General features: G+C 35.4%; 1 protein-coding gene across 1 annotated transcript in view; it reads right to left on the minus strand.

Annotated features, from left to right (window-relative positions):
* The window catches only part of LRP1B (LDL receptor related protein 1B), a 794,792-nt gene that overhangs the window by 57,089 nt on the left and 721,127 nt on the right, over positions 1-16,576 (minus strand). The window contains exons 67-75 of the mRNA XM_061444942.1: positions 11,817-11,923; positions 11,027-11,156; positions 10,564-10,670; positions 9,781-9,913; positions 5,040-5,162; positions 4,398-4,520; positions 4,002-4,139; positions 3,373-3,507; positions 2,221-2,340 (exon numbers count right to left, since the gene is read on the minus strand). Coding sequence (XP_061300926.1) covers positions 2,221-2,340; positions 3,373-3,507; positions 4,002-4,139; positions 4,398-4,520; positions 5,040-5,162; positions 9,781-9,913; positions 10,564-10,670; positions 11,027-11,156; positions 11,817-11,923 — 1,116 coding nt within the window. The remainder of the gene's footprint in view (positions 1-2,220; positions 2,341-3,372; positions 3,508-4,001; positions 4,140-4,397; positions 4,521-5,039; positions 5,163-9,780; positions 9,914-10,563; positions 10,671-11,026; positions 11,157-11,816; positions 11,924-16,576) is intronic.

Below are 16,576 nucleotides of genomic sequence, written 5' to 3' on the forward strand. Positions count from 1 at the left end.
AATGCAAAATCAGTAGTTTTCACTCCAGTAGCTTTTTGGTGTTTATCTTATATAATTTCTGTTATAATTTCTTATGTTGAAATTATTTTCTGATTGTTGAAGACAGCAAAACCACTCACACTCTGGATGATAAATACAACTCTTCATACTATGTGTATTACTTCAGTGCTCTCTAAGTTCACACTGTGACACTTAAGACTATGTTTTAAGGAATATATAATAATTTGACCAGCTTAAGCAGTATATAAAAATTGGGGATATTATGCATTAAGCCCAATATGAATCGCTATATATTTTTATATGCATGTTGTGTCTTGAGGGTCCAAAATACATATCTATTAAGGGAACACAAAGTTGCCAATGAGCATTATTTGAAATTGCTTAATTGGAAATTAGAATTTGAATGATCCTGCATTTAATGAAGGCAGTGAAATTCTGAAATTGACTGCAATACGAGCAAACTGGATGAAAGTTGCTACAGAACATACGCAGTTGTGTCTTATATTTCCTTATATTGCAGATTGTAAACATTTATGCATACCTGTGAATGGGTGGTACTAGTGGATACCTAGCTACCGCCTTAATTCAGATGTTGTAAAGTATGTTATTCATTAAAAAATGCTCTCCAGTAACCACTAAGTTTTGAGAAAGTTTCAAATCTGATGTAACCATTAAATTGTACTTGCAATTTTGTAATTTTCCCATTTATATCACATTTATCTATAGATAATCAACTTATAAGAATGTCTGTCCAACACATTTCCTCCTTAGGAGTATGAAATATCAAAAATAATTTGTTCCCTCACTCCTGCTAAATACAAGAAAAAGAGAGGAGTTCATTAAAGCAAGTACCAACAAGGGGAAGAAGGAAACAGTAACTGTATTACAGTGGTAATGAAGCTGTGAAAAATTCAGCTGGGGTAATGATTCCCAGATATTTAAATTATAACCCCTCGGAATTATGTCTGTATTTCTATAATAACAAGCCACTATCTACAAAGCTTGCTTGTTTCCATGTCATAATCTGACTGCTTTTGCTGCAATACACAATGATGCTAAATCCTGGTAAAGTCCACATTATATAGAAGAAATTACTAATGATTCACTGATATAATCTTCCCATGGTAAATTTGATTCAAGAGAATGTGCCAATGCATGTTAGAAACCTGTCACCATCTAACTACCTAGCATGGCCATACCTACATTACTGACTGGTGTGCTACAAAGAAGGAAGAACTGGATTTAACATCATACAGTCTATTATGGTTCTAGGATGCATGCCCACAATATGTGCTTACTGACCATAAGGTTCAGACCCTGTACTGCTCATAGCTGTGCACCAGTTATGCACAGAGACATATGAGGAGCCACACCTTCTAACGTCAACACTCGTTCTGCACTGAAGACTCCAAGTGTAGGCATAAGTCAAATTCACACCAAAATCTCACTCAATTGCAGGTGAGACATTATGATCATATTTATAGTCATTCAGATAAAGATCCATAAAGATTACTTTAACTTTACTCAGGCAGCTGGATTATTGCTTGTTTCATTATAATTACCAAGTTACCTAATACCCAGTCTTAATACCTCTAATACCTCTTAATACCAGTCTTAATACCTCTACTTTGTGCAATACCTCTGTCTTATGAAAGGCAGAAGTAACCTCTATGTGTGTGTACTGCTTTACTTTCACTAGAGCATGATCTAGGCAGCTGATTTATATGAGGAGTATAATCTTAGGTGACTGTACTTAGAAAGACTTTACTTAAATGACTTCTATATGATTTCTCAACAAGACAAAGCAAAATATATTAACTCTAAATACTACTTATTTCTAAAGTCCTAAAACATATTTCTATGAAAGAGTTAATTCTTCTTCTCAAGCTCCTGAAAATTCACCAAAATGTTTACATGCTTGCCCATATAAAATCTCTGTTTTTCTTATCTGTATTTATCTTTTTGTAAATAGAGATGTAGTAGAGATGGAGTTGGAAATGGGCTTTCATATTAGATATGCTCATTTACACGGAAGTGCTAAGAATTTACTGCTTACTGAAATGAAAGGTAAACCTGAGTGGTTTTGGGAATTATTTCTGTGCACTATTCAATAAATATTTATATAAAAATAGACTGTATATACAACACATCAGTGTTACCAACCATGTTCATAGCAAATTATTTAGTATTATCTCTCCATTTTGATTTTTATAGCCTTACCTTTTGCTATGCAACTGTTATTCCTCTCCTTATAATTTTTCTCACATGCACATTTGTATGACCCCTTAATATTATTGCAGTGTTGGGAGCAGGCACCAAATACCATACACTCATTGATATCTATGAGGAAAAGAATTGTAATTTATACACCTATAGTTTAATAAACTATTATTTAACATGTTCAGAAAAATCATGGAACAAAGCAGATGAACAAAAGGAATCGCATAAGCATTGGTGTTATCTTGCAACAGTATAAAGAAGCCTTCTGCAGTTATCACTGTTATTTCCACTGCAATCGAAGTATCTCAAGGATTTTTTATATTATTTCTCTATCCTTCCTACATCAACCTATTATCATCAGCCCTTGAAATCAACTTTGAGGATGAAAATATCTGCTACAATTATCTCCAACATACCTAACTCTGGTACTGTCAAAGCTACGTGATTATCCCTTACTGGAAAAAGCTCCTGTGTATACCTTTTTCTTAAGAGCCAAAGATGGAAATTTTTATCTGCAAGTATACATTCCCTTTGATAGTCCCACTAAAGTGATCTCCACCTTTTTTGTAAGTTACTGCTCACCAGTAAAGAAAATAAATTCACAACCCATTCTTTGGGAGAGTAGATTTATCTTACCTTTCTGACAAGCTCTTTCATTATAACAACTGTGCCTCTTTTTTCTGACCAGTGTGCCATCATATATATTAAGACTACATTTTTTAAGGAATTTTACTTTCAATATGCTTATTTTTATTTCAGTTTTCGTTTATGCATCTTCATTATTTTAAACATCTCAAAATATTCTCATATACCAATTTAAACATCCCAAATTCTCAGTTAAATAATTCACTAGGCCTTAAACCACCCATTTACACCTTAAATCATAAAATCACTTTACAGCCTACCAAACACCTTTAGACATTCCCAACCAATCTTAATATTTGATAACCTTTCATGATAAAATGCAGAAATCTACATCCTGTAAATCCTTTCTGTTTCTTTTCTCAATAGGATTTCTTAATCCCATAGCTATGAGTTTTGACTCTACACAGAAAAACTATGTGATATGTATCCCTTTCTCCAGCATAGAAAATTGACAATGCAGATGATGTTTAATACTGTGCAGCAGCAGATGAAGGAAAAGACCTGTACCTTCACACTGTCTGTTCCTCTTGTTTCTCTGAAATCCAGGTTTACACTGACACAGAAGGGATGTTTTCGTTTGATTACAGTATGCATCATCTCCACAAGGATTCACATCATCTTCACATGTATATTCGGCAACACCTAAGCATAAACAAAATGTCTAAAATACTGCTACAGATATAAACTGGTAAAAATAAGACCTAAGATAACAACAACAAATAACAACTTTATCTGTTAAAAGAGTATCAGGTAAATTTTACATAAACCTATGATATTACAGTATATGCCTACATATATACATAAATTGACTGAATTTAATTTAGATACTTCATTTCTCGTCAAGAATTCACTACTAAAACTGATCTTGTTTCTAATACGAAATAAAATGCCATCAACTTACAGCTAAGCTATTTCAAAAATGCAAGAACTACTCTAAAAACTACAACCTAAATTGCTACAAAATTTGCCCTCCTCTTGTGGTAGATCAAATAGAATGAACTCTTTCTTTAACTAAAACCCCACAACTTCAACTCTAATTAACTGTCGTGTTGTTGAGTAAATTTTGCATGGATGAAAGTATCAGTTAATTATTTCTTTTCTGCTACAATCACAAAAACTTATCTTGTCAAACTCACTTATTTTGCAGTCTTTCTCATCTGAACCGTCTCCACAGTCATCAAACCAATCGCACTGTAACTCCATTGGAATACATTTCTTATCATTACAAGCAAACTCATCTTTTTTACATGGTCTTGCTTTATATGTGATTTTATCTATATAATTGCAAATTAATGAGAGAAAAAAAAGTCAGTATTTAAAAATCTTACATTACTTTAGACACATACAAATGGGAATGACCACAAAGCATTAAGGAACTGAAAATTATTTCAAGCTTAATTTGTTTCAATTTCAAATTCTGATCTACTAACCTCCAGTTAAGCTTTACTGAAGGACAAGCAGATCTCTGTAACACAGTTTGCCTTCAAGTTGTTTTCTTTGATCTGAATGCCTTGAAAGGTAATGTCACCTACCACAGTGATCTTCATCCGAGTTATCACCACAGTCATCAACCTCATTGCAAATCTGCTCAGGTCGTAGACAAACCCTGTTGTTTCTACATCTGTACGGCCTTGTTGGAGGGCATGGAAACTTTACTGTACATTAAAAAAAAAAGAATCAGCTATTAAAAAGCTAGTATTCTTGACACTTCTATAATGTCTCCTTATCAAAGTAATATGCAGATAGGGAACACAGTTATACATGGCATATGAATGGTACTCGATTTTAACTTCTAGTACCTAATGTAACAGCACTTTAACAATGTTTACAGTATAAGTTCTTCATTTAGGAAATGAAATTATTTTGTGTGATAAGCCTAATTACACTTCTTTTTGAAAATAAGTAGTATGACAAATAAAGGAAGTAGGAAGATTAATGATGATCAATATTTCAATGTAGAAGTAACTTTTTCTCATCTTCTACAAAAAGATTAATTTCTCACGAAATACCTTCTGTGAAATTACTTGAACAGCAACAACAGAAAGCTATATCCCACATTTCAAGCTAATCTTCTAAAATAAAATAAACATAGACACTGATGTCCTTATACAGTTATGTACATTGAATGTCAGTTCTTGCTTTAGCACATAAAAACACTGAAAAACATGTCATACCACACATTTCAGCAACTTCATCAGAGTTATCTCCACAGTCATCCTCGCCATCACAAACCCAAAAATGTAGTTTGCAGAGGGAATTGTTGCACAAAAATTCATCAGCTCTACATATATTTCCCCCTGGGAGGATGAAAAAACAGAAAAAAAACAACAACCAACAAACCAAACAAACAAAAAAGCAAACCAGAAAAATGAAAGACAAACAAAAGAATGTTAGTTCTTGATAAAACCAGTACAATCACTTATCATATACTATCTGCAAAGAATGACACACATTTAGCATAACTAAATGTATGAATACCAAATGAAAAGGTTTGAAAGGCAGAGAGAAGTTTTAATTCAAAATCTCTTTCTTGACCATACACTTCTTTCGCTTTCTTTTCATGACTATCAGCTAGGAATTACCTATTTGGCCTGACTACAAAAAGCAGTTATCAGAGACAGACACTCAAAACTCAGTTTAAAAAAACAAAACAAAACAAACCAAAAAAAACCCACCACAAAAAGGCCATTAATTTGTGTTATTAAAAAGTGGTACAAATCAGAATACATAATGTCATGGTTTAAGACCAGCCAGTAACTCAGAACCATGCAGCCACTCGCTCACTCCCCCCACTTCTTCCTCCCCCCGCTCCTGGAGGGATGGAAAGGAGAACTGAAAGAATGTAACTCCCACAGGTTGAGGTAAGAACAGTCCAGTAACTAAGGTATAACACAAACCACTGCTGCTACCATCAATAATAATAATGATAAGGGAAATAACAAGGGAAGAGAATACAACCGCTCACCACCCGCTCACCGATACCCAGCCTGACCTGAACAGCAATCTAGCCCTTCTGGGTAACTGCCCCCAGTTTATATAGTGGGCATGACATGCTGTGGTATGGAATACCCCTTTGGCTAGTCTGGGCCAGGTGTCCTGTCTCTGCTTCCTTATGACTTCCCCTTCTCCCTGACAGAGCATGAGACTGAGAAAGTCCTTGATCAGAGTAAACATTGCTAAGCAACAACTATCGGTATTACCAGTGCTGTTCCCAGGTTGAAAGTCAGAAACACAGCACTGCACCAGCTACTAAGAAGGAGAAAAATGACTGCTATAGTTGAACTCAGGACACAGAAATATGGTTAATCTTGTGAAAGGCCACTTCAGTCCAGGTTTGTTTTATATGAATGTCTGATCTTCCAACTCCACCTCTCTAAGCAACATATTGTGCTCAGAAGAGACAAAGTGATTGCAGTCCTTTAGACATGGGGTAGCATCTTTTCCTTCTGAGGAGCAATAGGGCTGGCCAGGCTTGTAACATCCCCATCAACTATAAATTCTGTATTTAGGGAAGACCTAGCCATGCAGGCACAGAGCAGATAAAGACTAGGTGACCTCTAACAGTCTCTTCCTTTTATTAACTTCTGAAATTTCTCATTAAGATATTTACTTAACACAGAAGGCAGCAAGAATAAGTTCTTCCGTGTAACTTCAGTATTGATTTAATCATCTAACAAAATGAAACAGAGGGTGAGAGAAAATATTTTAAGCTGGAGTGCTCAAGCTTTAAAAATTCGTTCAAGATGGATTCAGTTTTAATATGTGCAGCAGTAAGAAGGCATTTTGTTTCAAAATTATGACTAAATTTTGCCATTACCAATCAACAAAGTTATGGAAACTTCTTGAAATAGATTTTCTGCATTACATATTTTCATGGTAATTGAATTCTCAGTTTCCTGAGAGGAGTGTAAAAGAAATAAAGCTGTGTACCTGCAGAGGAGGAAACAATGAAATTTTATATGTTAACACCAAACCTCTAGCTGTGGCTTACCTCAGTGCATTACACCCCCCCCCCCCCCCCCATTTTTTCCATCAGGCTCCAGTGGCTTTTTACTTATTTATTCAGTGCTCTCTCCACACCCCATTAAAATAAAAAAAGTCACTTGTTTTGCTATACAGAATTCAGAATGTTTTAATTTCCACACCCCACACCCCCCCCCCGAATATTGATTTGCATGAAATACCCACTGTGTAAGAGAATTTTGGGAACTCTGACTCTATATTACCAAATATAAATAACTCCCATTGCAGAGATAACTTAGGAACATTAACAGAAATATTCTTCATTATTATCCAAGAAAAATATATAGAATTCAAGTGTTCTTCATTATGAAAGACATGAATATAAATAAGTGTGTGTGTGTAATGACAATATAACCATAATTCTAGTTGTGTAATAAGATTGAAAAGAGCTAAGTTTATAAATATGCACATTGGGCTACAGAGAAATATCACGGAGATTGTTTTAGAATGCTGTAGAATGAAACTCCATTTGTGTTTGCTGTATTTCCAAAGAGGAAAAAATTAGTTATCAGTGAGATAAACTGGCATTTGTTTCTTGTGATTGCTCTGCCTGTCATAATTCCTTTAGAAAACAGATTTCTGTAACAGAAATCATAATTGTGACATAAATACAAAGTATTACAGCAATAACCAACTATGCAAAAGGCTTCTTATTGCATTATGAGGAATTTGCAGTTCACAAAAACTCCATTGTGCTAGCCAAAGAATAATGTAGGCTTCAGATAAAATGAGGACTTTTCTATTTACTTACACTACATTGGTTTTTAAAGAGATACAGCCCATGTATTTTAGCAGTTTTAAACTCTAGTATAACTTTTTAAAAAACTTTATCTCAGTCTTCTTAAAATAATTCATTCTTCAACACTTCAAAACATGATTTCTCTTTGCATCTAAACATATCTGGAATATTCTTCCTATTTTCTTCATTTTCTGATCTGTTTCAAAATTAATCATCCCATATAACTTCTTTTTTTCCTAGTGGTAAGTGTTGCTTAACAAACGTACAACAAAATAAGCTAAGGATATTTTTTCTTGGTAATTGCTGCTTCATCTCTGATTATTATTCTTACTTGTTATTGTACTGCGCAATGCTTTTGAAGTTACACACATGTGACTGTAGATGACTAACACAGAGAACTACTCACTCACTTACTTAAAAAGAAAAGGAAATGAAAAATCTGGAGAAAACTAAGAAGCTGACAAAACACTGAGTCAAATTTTGCTTTTAAAAAAATCTAAGAATTTCTGTTTGTCACAATTATCGAACTATGAAAATTAGATGAGTAGATGTATTTCTCAAACACATATTTGGAAGCTTAATCACAAGCATGAAGGTTTAAGCATTAAGCATAGTGCTTAACGCCCTATGAATGAACTTATGTGCCTAGTTCTCTGTAAAGAGAGTGAGAATTCAAAACGCAGTTTTATGGGTTATTATTAGGTGCAAAATTTCATCTCCCTAGAGAAACAAAATAACACCATAATGTCTGCTGTGGGGACAACACAGCAGGGCATAAACAAGCCGGAAGATTCCTGGAATGTGTTGGTACCACCATCCTTCTCCAAGTGGTAGAGGAGCCAAAAAGCAAAGGTGCCATGCTAGACACTGTTTTCAGCAACAGGGAGGAGCTGGTGAGAGATGAGGAACTCAAGGGCAGCCTTGGCTGAAGTGACCATGAAATGGTGGAGCTCAAGATACATTATAGGGAAGCAAGGAGGATGAAGAGCAAGCCCACTACCCTGGATTTCGGAAGAGGAGACTTTGGCACTTTCAGGCACCTGCCTGGTGAGTATCATGGGATAAAGCCCTGAAGGAAAAAGGAACCCAAGAAAGCTGGTTAATATTCAAGGATTACCTCCTGCAAGCTCAGAAGCAATGCACCCCAACAAAGAAGCAGTCAGGCAAAAAGGCCAGGAGGCCTGCATGAATGAACAAGTTGCTCCTGGACAAAATCAAACACAAAAAGGAAGCCTACAGAGGGCAGAAGCAAGAAAAGGCAGCCTGGGAGGTATAGAGAGAAATTGTCCGAGCAGCCAGGGATCAGGTCAGCAAAGCTAAAGCCCTCATAGAATTAAGTCTGGCTGGGGACATCAAGGGCAACAAGAAAAGCTTCTATAGGTATTTCAGTGATAGAAGGAAAACTAGGGAAAATGTGACATCCTTGTCTCCAAACTGGGGACACATTGATTTTCAAAGAAGAACCACTTGGTGGATAAGCAATTGCCTGGATGGTCGCACTCAAAGAGCTGCAGTCAACAGTTTGATGACCAAGCAGAGACTGGTGACAAGCACTGCTCCTCAGGGATTGGTACTGGACAAGCACTTTTTAACATCCTTGTCAATGACATGGACGGTAAGACTGCACCCTCAGCAAGTTTGCCAAGGATACCAAATGGTTGACATGCTGGATGGAAGGGATGCCATCCAGAGGAACCTTGACTTCAGAAGTTGGCCCATGCAAATATCATGAAGTCCAAGTGCAAAGTCCTGCATGTGGGTTGGTGCAATCCCAAGCACAACTACAACAAGAGCAGAGAATGGCTTGAGAGCAACCCTGAGGAGAAGGATTTGGGGGTGTTCGCTGATAAGCTCAACATTACCCAGCAATGTTCACTTGCAGCTCAGAAAGCCAACCATGTCCTGGGCTCCATCAAAAGAAGCATGACCAGCAGGTTGAGGGATGTGATTCTTCCCCTCTACTCTTCTCTCTTGAGACCCCGCTTCGAGTACTTCATCCAGCTGTGGGGCCCCCAAAATCACAAGAATGAGGTCAAAAGAGGTCACAGAGCTTTCATTTCATCACTCAGAATGGCCAGGGCACCACTAAATTACAATGTGTGTTAATAAAAAAAATGATAAAGTAAGCCCTTTAAAGAAAAGTTATCTCTTGCCTTGGTCACAATTTTCTTCATCACTGCCATCCACACAGTCATGGATCCCATCACAAAGCCATCTGACTGGTATACAGTAAGCCTTATTTTTGCATCGAAACTTATCTTCTTTACATTCTGCTACACAATCCATCTGTGTGAATACAGATACGAATGAAGTGTTAATGAACAAGAGCTGTGACATACTTAAGACAAACTGAATGAAATTTACCAATGCTGGTTTTTACTGCATTGTGTATTTAATACAATAAAGTTGCCCCTGACAATATAATGTGCAATTTAAATAGTTACTGAAGTCCAAGTGAATCTGTAATCACACCTTATATGTGTTTTGGTATTACTTCTTTACTTTGCTTAATATTAGCATTGGGGAAAATGGCTACATTTACATTTCTGAAGTCAACTGTTCTACAAGAAATGATCCTTTAACTGGCACCTTCATGGTTGTGAGAAATAACAGAATTGGTACTTTTTTTCCTGAAGTTGTTCATGAAAGTGATAATTTTTTTAAAACATATCAACAGTGCAACAGTAGGAAGAGCATGGCATGAAGGCCCATGCAGTCTGAGGTGCCTGCTAGGACTGTATGAAATGAATCTAGATGACAGTGTAACTACCAAGGAGCAAAAATCATGGGACTGTTATCTGACAGTGTTCAAGGGATGCAAAAAAACACCCCAAAACATTTGCCCTTTTAATTATTTTCAGATCTAAAACTGTTAAGAAATTTCATGTCGAAGAGTAGGTGAGGAAAAAAAAAATCAACAGAAATTTGTCACCTACCTCATCAGATCCATCAGTACAGTCATACTCTCCATTGCATTTCAAAGATGCTGAAATACAGCCTCCACTTGCACACACGTACTCACTTGAAGAGCACGTTGGAGACGCTGATTACAGACACATATTTTAGCATTAAGAAAAAGACAATTCATATATAAGTTGTTTTATAATTTATTTTCATCTGGTTAACATACTGAGTAAATATATACTTGTAGATGACCAGAGCTTTCCCAAACTATTTCATAAACTACTACATATTTGACAAAACTGGATTGTTGCATCACAAGTAAATTGTATAAGGATAGTGAAAGGATATTTGCATTTTATCACTGAGAATTGTTCTTTGCACTCCTTGCTACTTCTAGTGCCTAAGAAACCTTGATTTGTTGATTTATTTTATCCTTATTTCATTCTGATTTAGTCCTTACTAAATTTTATTTCTCAGCATTATTGAAAACAATACCTGGTTCACAATTTTTCTCATCCTCCCCAAGTTTGCAGTCTTCATGACCATCACATTTCCATTTTGCAGGTATGCATTGACTGTTGGAACACTGGTACTGATCTCTAGAACAGCTTGTTTCACAATACCTCTGGTACAATTAAAAAAAAAAAGTATATACAGGATAAGGAGTTTAATATAAACATTGGTAAATATACAGTTTATCACAGAAGTTACAGTCAATATTCCTCCACACTGTGAAATACAGTCAGCCTTATAAAAAAAAAAAGTATTTGTAGATACGATTTGTGAAAGGTAGCTTGCACCCTCTAAGTAGATGGGAAGCAGCTGAGCACGAAAGAAGGGACAAAAGTGACATGAATGAACAGAAAAATAGCAAAGTCTTATCTAGTGAGTTTATGGTAAACAACAAATAGTCTGCATTGTTTTCTTGAAAAAAAACAAAACAAACCCCAAACAAACCCCAAACAAAACCAGAACACTGCTATGTGTGGAAAGAACAGTTCCCCAACCAGGACACAAAATATTTCCAGGATGGGAAGAGGTTCAAATTATTGCTAGGATAAAAAGATGCAGACTATTGTTAAATGACTTGATTTTATTTGTACATTCTCTTTTTTAGGATAACTATTTAAATAGGTTTAGATTTAATGAATTAAAGATATTTGTATATATGGATTGTGTAGAATCATCACTGCTGCTTTTTAAAATATTCATGTGTGGGAATCCATTCTCCAAAATATAAACCTACTTATATCCTAAAGAAGTATTTTTCCTGGAAGAAGCCTACCTCATCTGAGCCGTCTGCACAGTCATAGTCTCCATCACACCAGAATCTTGCTGAAACACAGTCTCCATTTGCACAAAGAAAGTCTTTCAAAGTGCAGGTTTGAGGCTCTGAATAAAGAGAAGTAACAACCCTAGGTTTATTAGCATTTCCATAAAATATTTTACACATAAACCCCCAAATTACTTAATGAATGACTACATCAAAGTCAAAACTTGCAAACTGTGAGGGGTTTTGTTTCTTTTTTTTTTTTTCCTGTAGGATAGAGTTTCAAATAAAAATCTGTTTTCCAGAAATCAAGTATGGGAGGAAGCATGACAATATTCTCCTGACTTAAATACTGACAAAATTGTCAGAGAGATTTAAGAGAATGAGAATTTGTAAAAGTCAGTGGATAGTATAAAAGAAACTACTGTTGTCAATTCGTTAGAAAACAGAAAAGGAGGGAAAAAAAAAAGTAAGGACAAGGATGGAATTTTCAAATAATTTTAGGGAAACAGAAAGCAGATATTAGATTAAAAAAAAAACAAACAAACAAACAAAACAACACAAAACAACAACAACCCAAAACAAAAACAAAAAACCCACCACAAAATTAAAAAAAAAAACAAAACCAAAACCAAAAAACCCCACAACAACAAAAAGCAACAAAACCCTAAGGAGTTTACAAATGGATAGGAGACAGTAAAGGTTGGAAGGTATGCAGGATATTTTGTAATAAATGGGTATGTTGTTCTACTCCCTGGGAAGAAACAAAACACAGGGAGGTCTGAAGTCATTATAAAAGGCAGGTGCAACAAATGGGAAGAGTAGGCACAAAATTAATTCAAGATACAGGCAAAGAAAACAGAAGCAGGCTGCAGGGAGTAACGAAGTAATCCTGAGAAGGTGAGATTGTCTGTTTCAGCCTATTTACTTCACTGCACAACTGTGCTATTTTGGTACTGCTGCCACAAAAAAAAACTGGCAAAGGGACCAGTGTGGAAGATTCCCCAGCAGAATAATATGTGCTTTCCTCCTAAAAATTAGGACAGCTACTGAAGACACTGGAAAAAATGAAGTTGATGTCTGGACTTTGGACCATTAGATTAAACAAAGGCAGAGAAGTAGCGGTGACTGAGGAGAACTTAAACAAGTCTCTGCATGCAATTTAAACTTTGCCAGTCAGAGACCTTTGGGAAAGTAGGACTGAAAAAGCAAACAAGGATTATTTATAGGATTATTTCCATTACAGTAAATCTTGCATTATGTAAATAATATAAAATCAAGAATAAGGATCATTTAGTAAGACCTTTTCAACAGGGGAATGGGAAAAGCGTCAGGCATATGGTAAATGGCAGAGAATAAATCAGTGGAGCAAGGGTAAAAAAGAAAGAGGAAAGATTTGAAAGGAGACAGTACCAATGGACAGTAATGGACTAAGTAATGCTAAAGGGTCCTTTAGCTTGTTATGGATGGTGCAAGTATGAATGCTTTTGAAAAACGTACCATTAGTGATCAAGGAAAGCAAACATAACATGAAAAGCTTCCAGTTGAGATTTGTTAAGTACCAGTATGAGAATATACTAGACATGAGTTGCACAGATCTAAAGTAAAGTTGAACTTGGTGTTTTTCCTGCATTTACAAAAATCAAAACCTGTTTCTAGAAAGGAACCGTTTTAAAGAACCTTTCAGTCATTTTTCTTTTCCCTTGACTTCATAAAACATGTCAAAATGACTCTGTTTGTTTGAAAGTTGTTGGGAGAAATTTCATTTTTTTTTTAGGTTGGAACAACTTTTCATTTTGAAGCCGTAGGAAAGTCACAGTAAAGCAGATCTATAGCAATTGCATCAGTTCACCAGCAATATTGTATTTAAGTAAATCAAAGGCTATCATTTATACAGATTCTTAGATTATACACATTCTACTTCAAATTACTTTCAAAGCAAAAGCTAATTGTATAAACATTAGCAAATCACTGACATTTGATTCTTTTTGTTGTCAATAGACCAGGAAGAGAAAGTTCACAATATGATATATTATGTAAAAGAAATAATTTGTGGGGAAAGTAATTCACATGCAAATACCTTTGTTATGTTTCTATACTGATTTGCAAAATATAAGCAAATACATTTTCTACACTGCTAATGAATTATTTATAAGCAGATCTGATTCTGGAAAAATGTACACAATGAGCTAACTTCTCAATTCTCTGCTTGCAAGAGAAATACATCTCTGCAGCTGAAATACATCTCTCTGATTTACATATGAACACAGAAGAGCACTTTCCCATCATTGCTCAGACTGAAAGGAATAAGTATTAATAGACTTCGGTATAACCAATGAAGGACAGCATCATTCAGCTTTCGCTTTATAAAAACACTGAACCTCCTTCCTGAGAAAAAGCATTTTTTGAATTATTGGTAAGAATTTCATTTGAAACACAGCACATAAGATGATCGACTTCTTTCACATTTTAAAGTCTGAAAATAATCTGTAGTCAACAGACATTTGCCATCAACTTAAATGATGGCAAGAAAAGGATCTCATAAGAAACATTCAAAATTATTTCATATTTGGGGCTCAATTTCCCATTTAATAGACACAGATACTGCACTAAGTCATGAACTGAAAGTAGTTTTTAGGAGACTGATGTACTGATATACAAGTCTTAGGGGAAAAAAAAATAACTTTTTTCTTAAAACATGAAGTTTGAAGTTATAGTGTAATTTTTACCTACATTTGTACAGGATAAATGTGTTTGCTCCTTGTGAGAATTCTGTCTTGTAACAACTGTTATAAAGCAAACTTTTAGAGAAATAATTTGTATAATAGGAAAGGTACATAGAAAAAGTAACAGCAATACAAACATGGGATATGAGCACCTCAACCAAAATGAGTAAGTGTACACTGACCTCCTGATTAATCCTTGCATTTGGCAGGAGATCACAATCATTTATAGAAACTGGGGGACATACATAGGCCACACTTTCTTGTGATGAATGAGCATTCATCAGATTTACTACTAGATAGTTGTGCTGGCTTTGAAACCTTTCAGTAAACTAAGACAGAGTATCCAGTATGATAAACATAACAGCGAAACAGTAATATCATGAGTTAAGCCTACAGGGCAATTAAGCCACATACAGCTACTCAGAAGGGTAAAGGTTTGAAAACTTGTGAGATGAGACAGTTTAACAGGTAAAGCAAAAGTTGTGTGCACAAGCAAAGCAAAATAGTCATTCATTCACTACTTCCCATATGCAAGCTGGTGTTTATCTGCTTCCAGAAAGGCAGGGCTTCATCATGTATTATGGCTGGGAAGATGAATGCCATCATTCATCAGAGTTCTGAACATTCCCCTTTCTTCCTTCTGTTCCCTGGCTTTTCATTGCCGAGTGTGACATCCTATGGCATGAAACATCCCTTTGGTCTGTTGGGGTCAGCTGTCCTGGCTGTGTCCCCACCCAACTTCTTGTGCACTCCCAGCCTACTCACTGGTAGGGTGGGGTGAGGAGCAGAAAAGGCCCTGACTGTGTAAGCGCTGCTCAGGAAAAACTAAAACATCAGATTGTCACCAACACTGCTTTGGTTACAAATACAAAACTGAGCACCACAGGAGATACTATGAAGAAAATTAAACCTATCCCAGCCAAAACCAGTACATATGACAAAATAGTAGAGGAGGAAAAAACAAATTCACCCTTCCTTATTGGAATTACAATTCCAATAATCTATTACAATACTGCTAAAATCTCTAACATGGAAAATCCTGAAACATGAATGCCTGTAAAGACAATTAAAGTGGTCATAGATGTTTTTTCCCCACACACACACTTAATGTGGCATTCATGAAAGATTTTCTTTACTTCCTTTAAGTAACTTGTATTTATCTTTGTATTTCACCAAAACAAAGACAACACTTATTCTTTGTTAATCTAGGCATTAGACTGGTAGGCGTAGATAAAAGAAAAAAACTTTGGTACACATCACTTTATGATGTGAAAGTGACACATTTGCTTTTGGCAAGGTGACTTTATGAGACATTCCAGGTTAGTTCCTTTCAATATGCTGGTTTAAAACATTTTCAATTAAACATTAAATAATTGCTAGTTCTCATTGCATTTTGGGATACAAACTTATTCCAGGACAAAATTAACTAATTTGTTTTCTTGACAAATTGTAGGAGCAACACAAGAATGTTGAGAAGATTCTCCACCAACAGTAATATTTTTACAATGATTGAATTAATGTCCGTCTACAGCATTATTACATTTGCTTTGCTTCAGTGTTTACAGTATTATATTTTCTTTAATTATGTTCAATAAAATATTACCGTTGCTTTCTTTTCAGCAGCAATAAGATAGTAATTACTATGGAATTTTCCTTTTTTCCAGTTCCCTGAATACTATTTTTGCTCTATTTTATTTCAAAAAATCCAAATAAACTCTGAAAGCAAATTTCCCCTTCAAAAAGATAGTACCTCAGAAGAGTTAAAAATGCATTCTACTTTGCTTAGGGCTAACTCAGTATGGACGTATAACTTTCCTTACCTATCTGGGAGGGTCCAAAGAACAATAGACTGTAAGACAACTACACTTAAATAACAAAGTCATAACAGGCACAACTATTTGCATTACATCACTAATATTTTTTCATACCTGTATGTGATACTTTTTAACACACATTCTGTTTAATTTCTGATAACATCAGCAGGAATCCGTGTGTGCATGTAAAGAAACTGTGTAGAGTTACTTCCACTGAATTTCTGTAATTCAATGA

The sequence above is a fragment of the Pezoporus flaviventris genome, unplaced genomic scaffold, assembly GCF_033815535.1.
Source record: "Pezoporus flaviventris isolate CSIRO_AGI_PZ_B2104156 unplaced genomic scaffold, CSIRO_AGI_Pfla_v1 ptg000001l, whole genome shotgun sequence".
Lineage (NCBI taxonomy): Eukaryota > Metazoa > Chordata > Aves > Psittaciformes > Psittacidae > Pezoporus > Pezoporus flaviventris.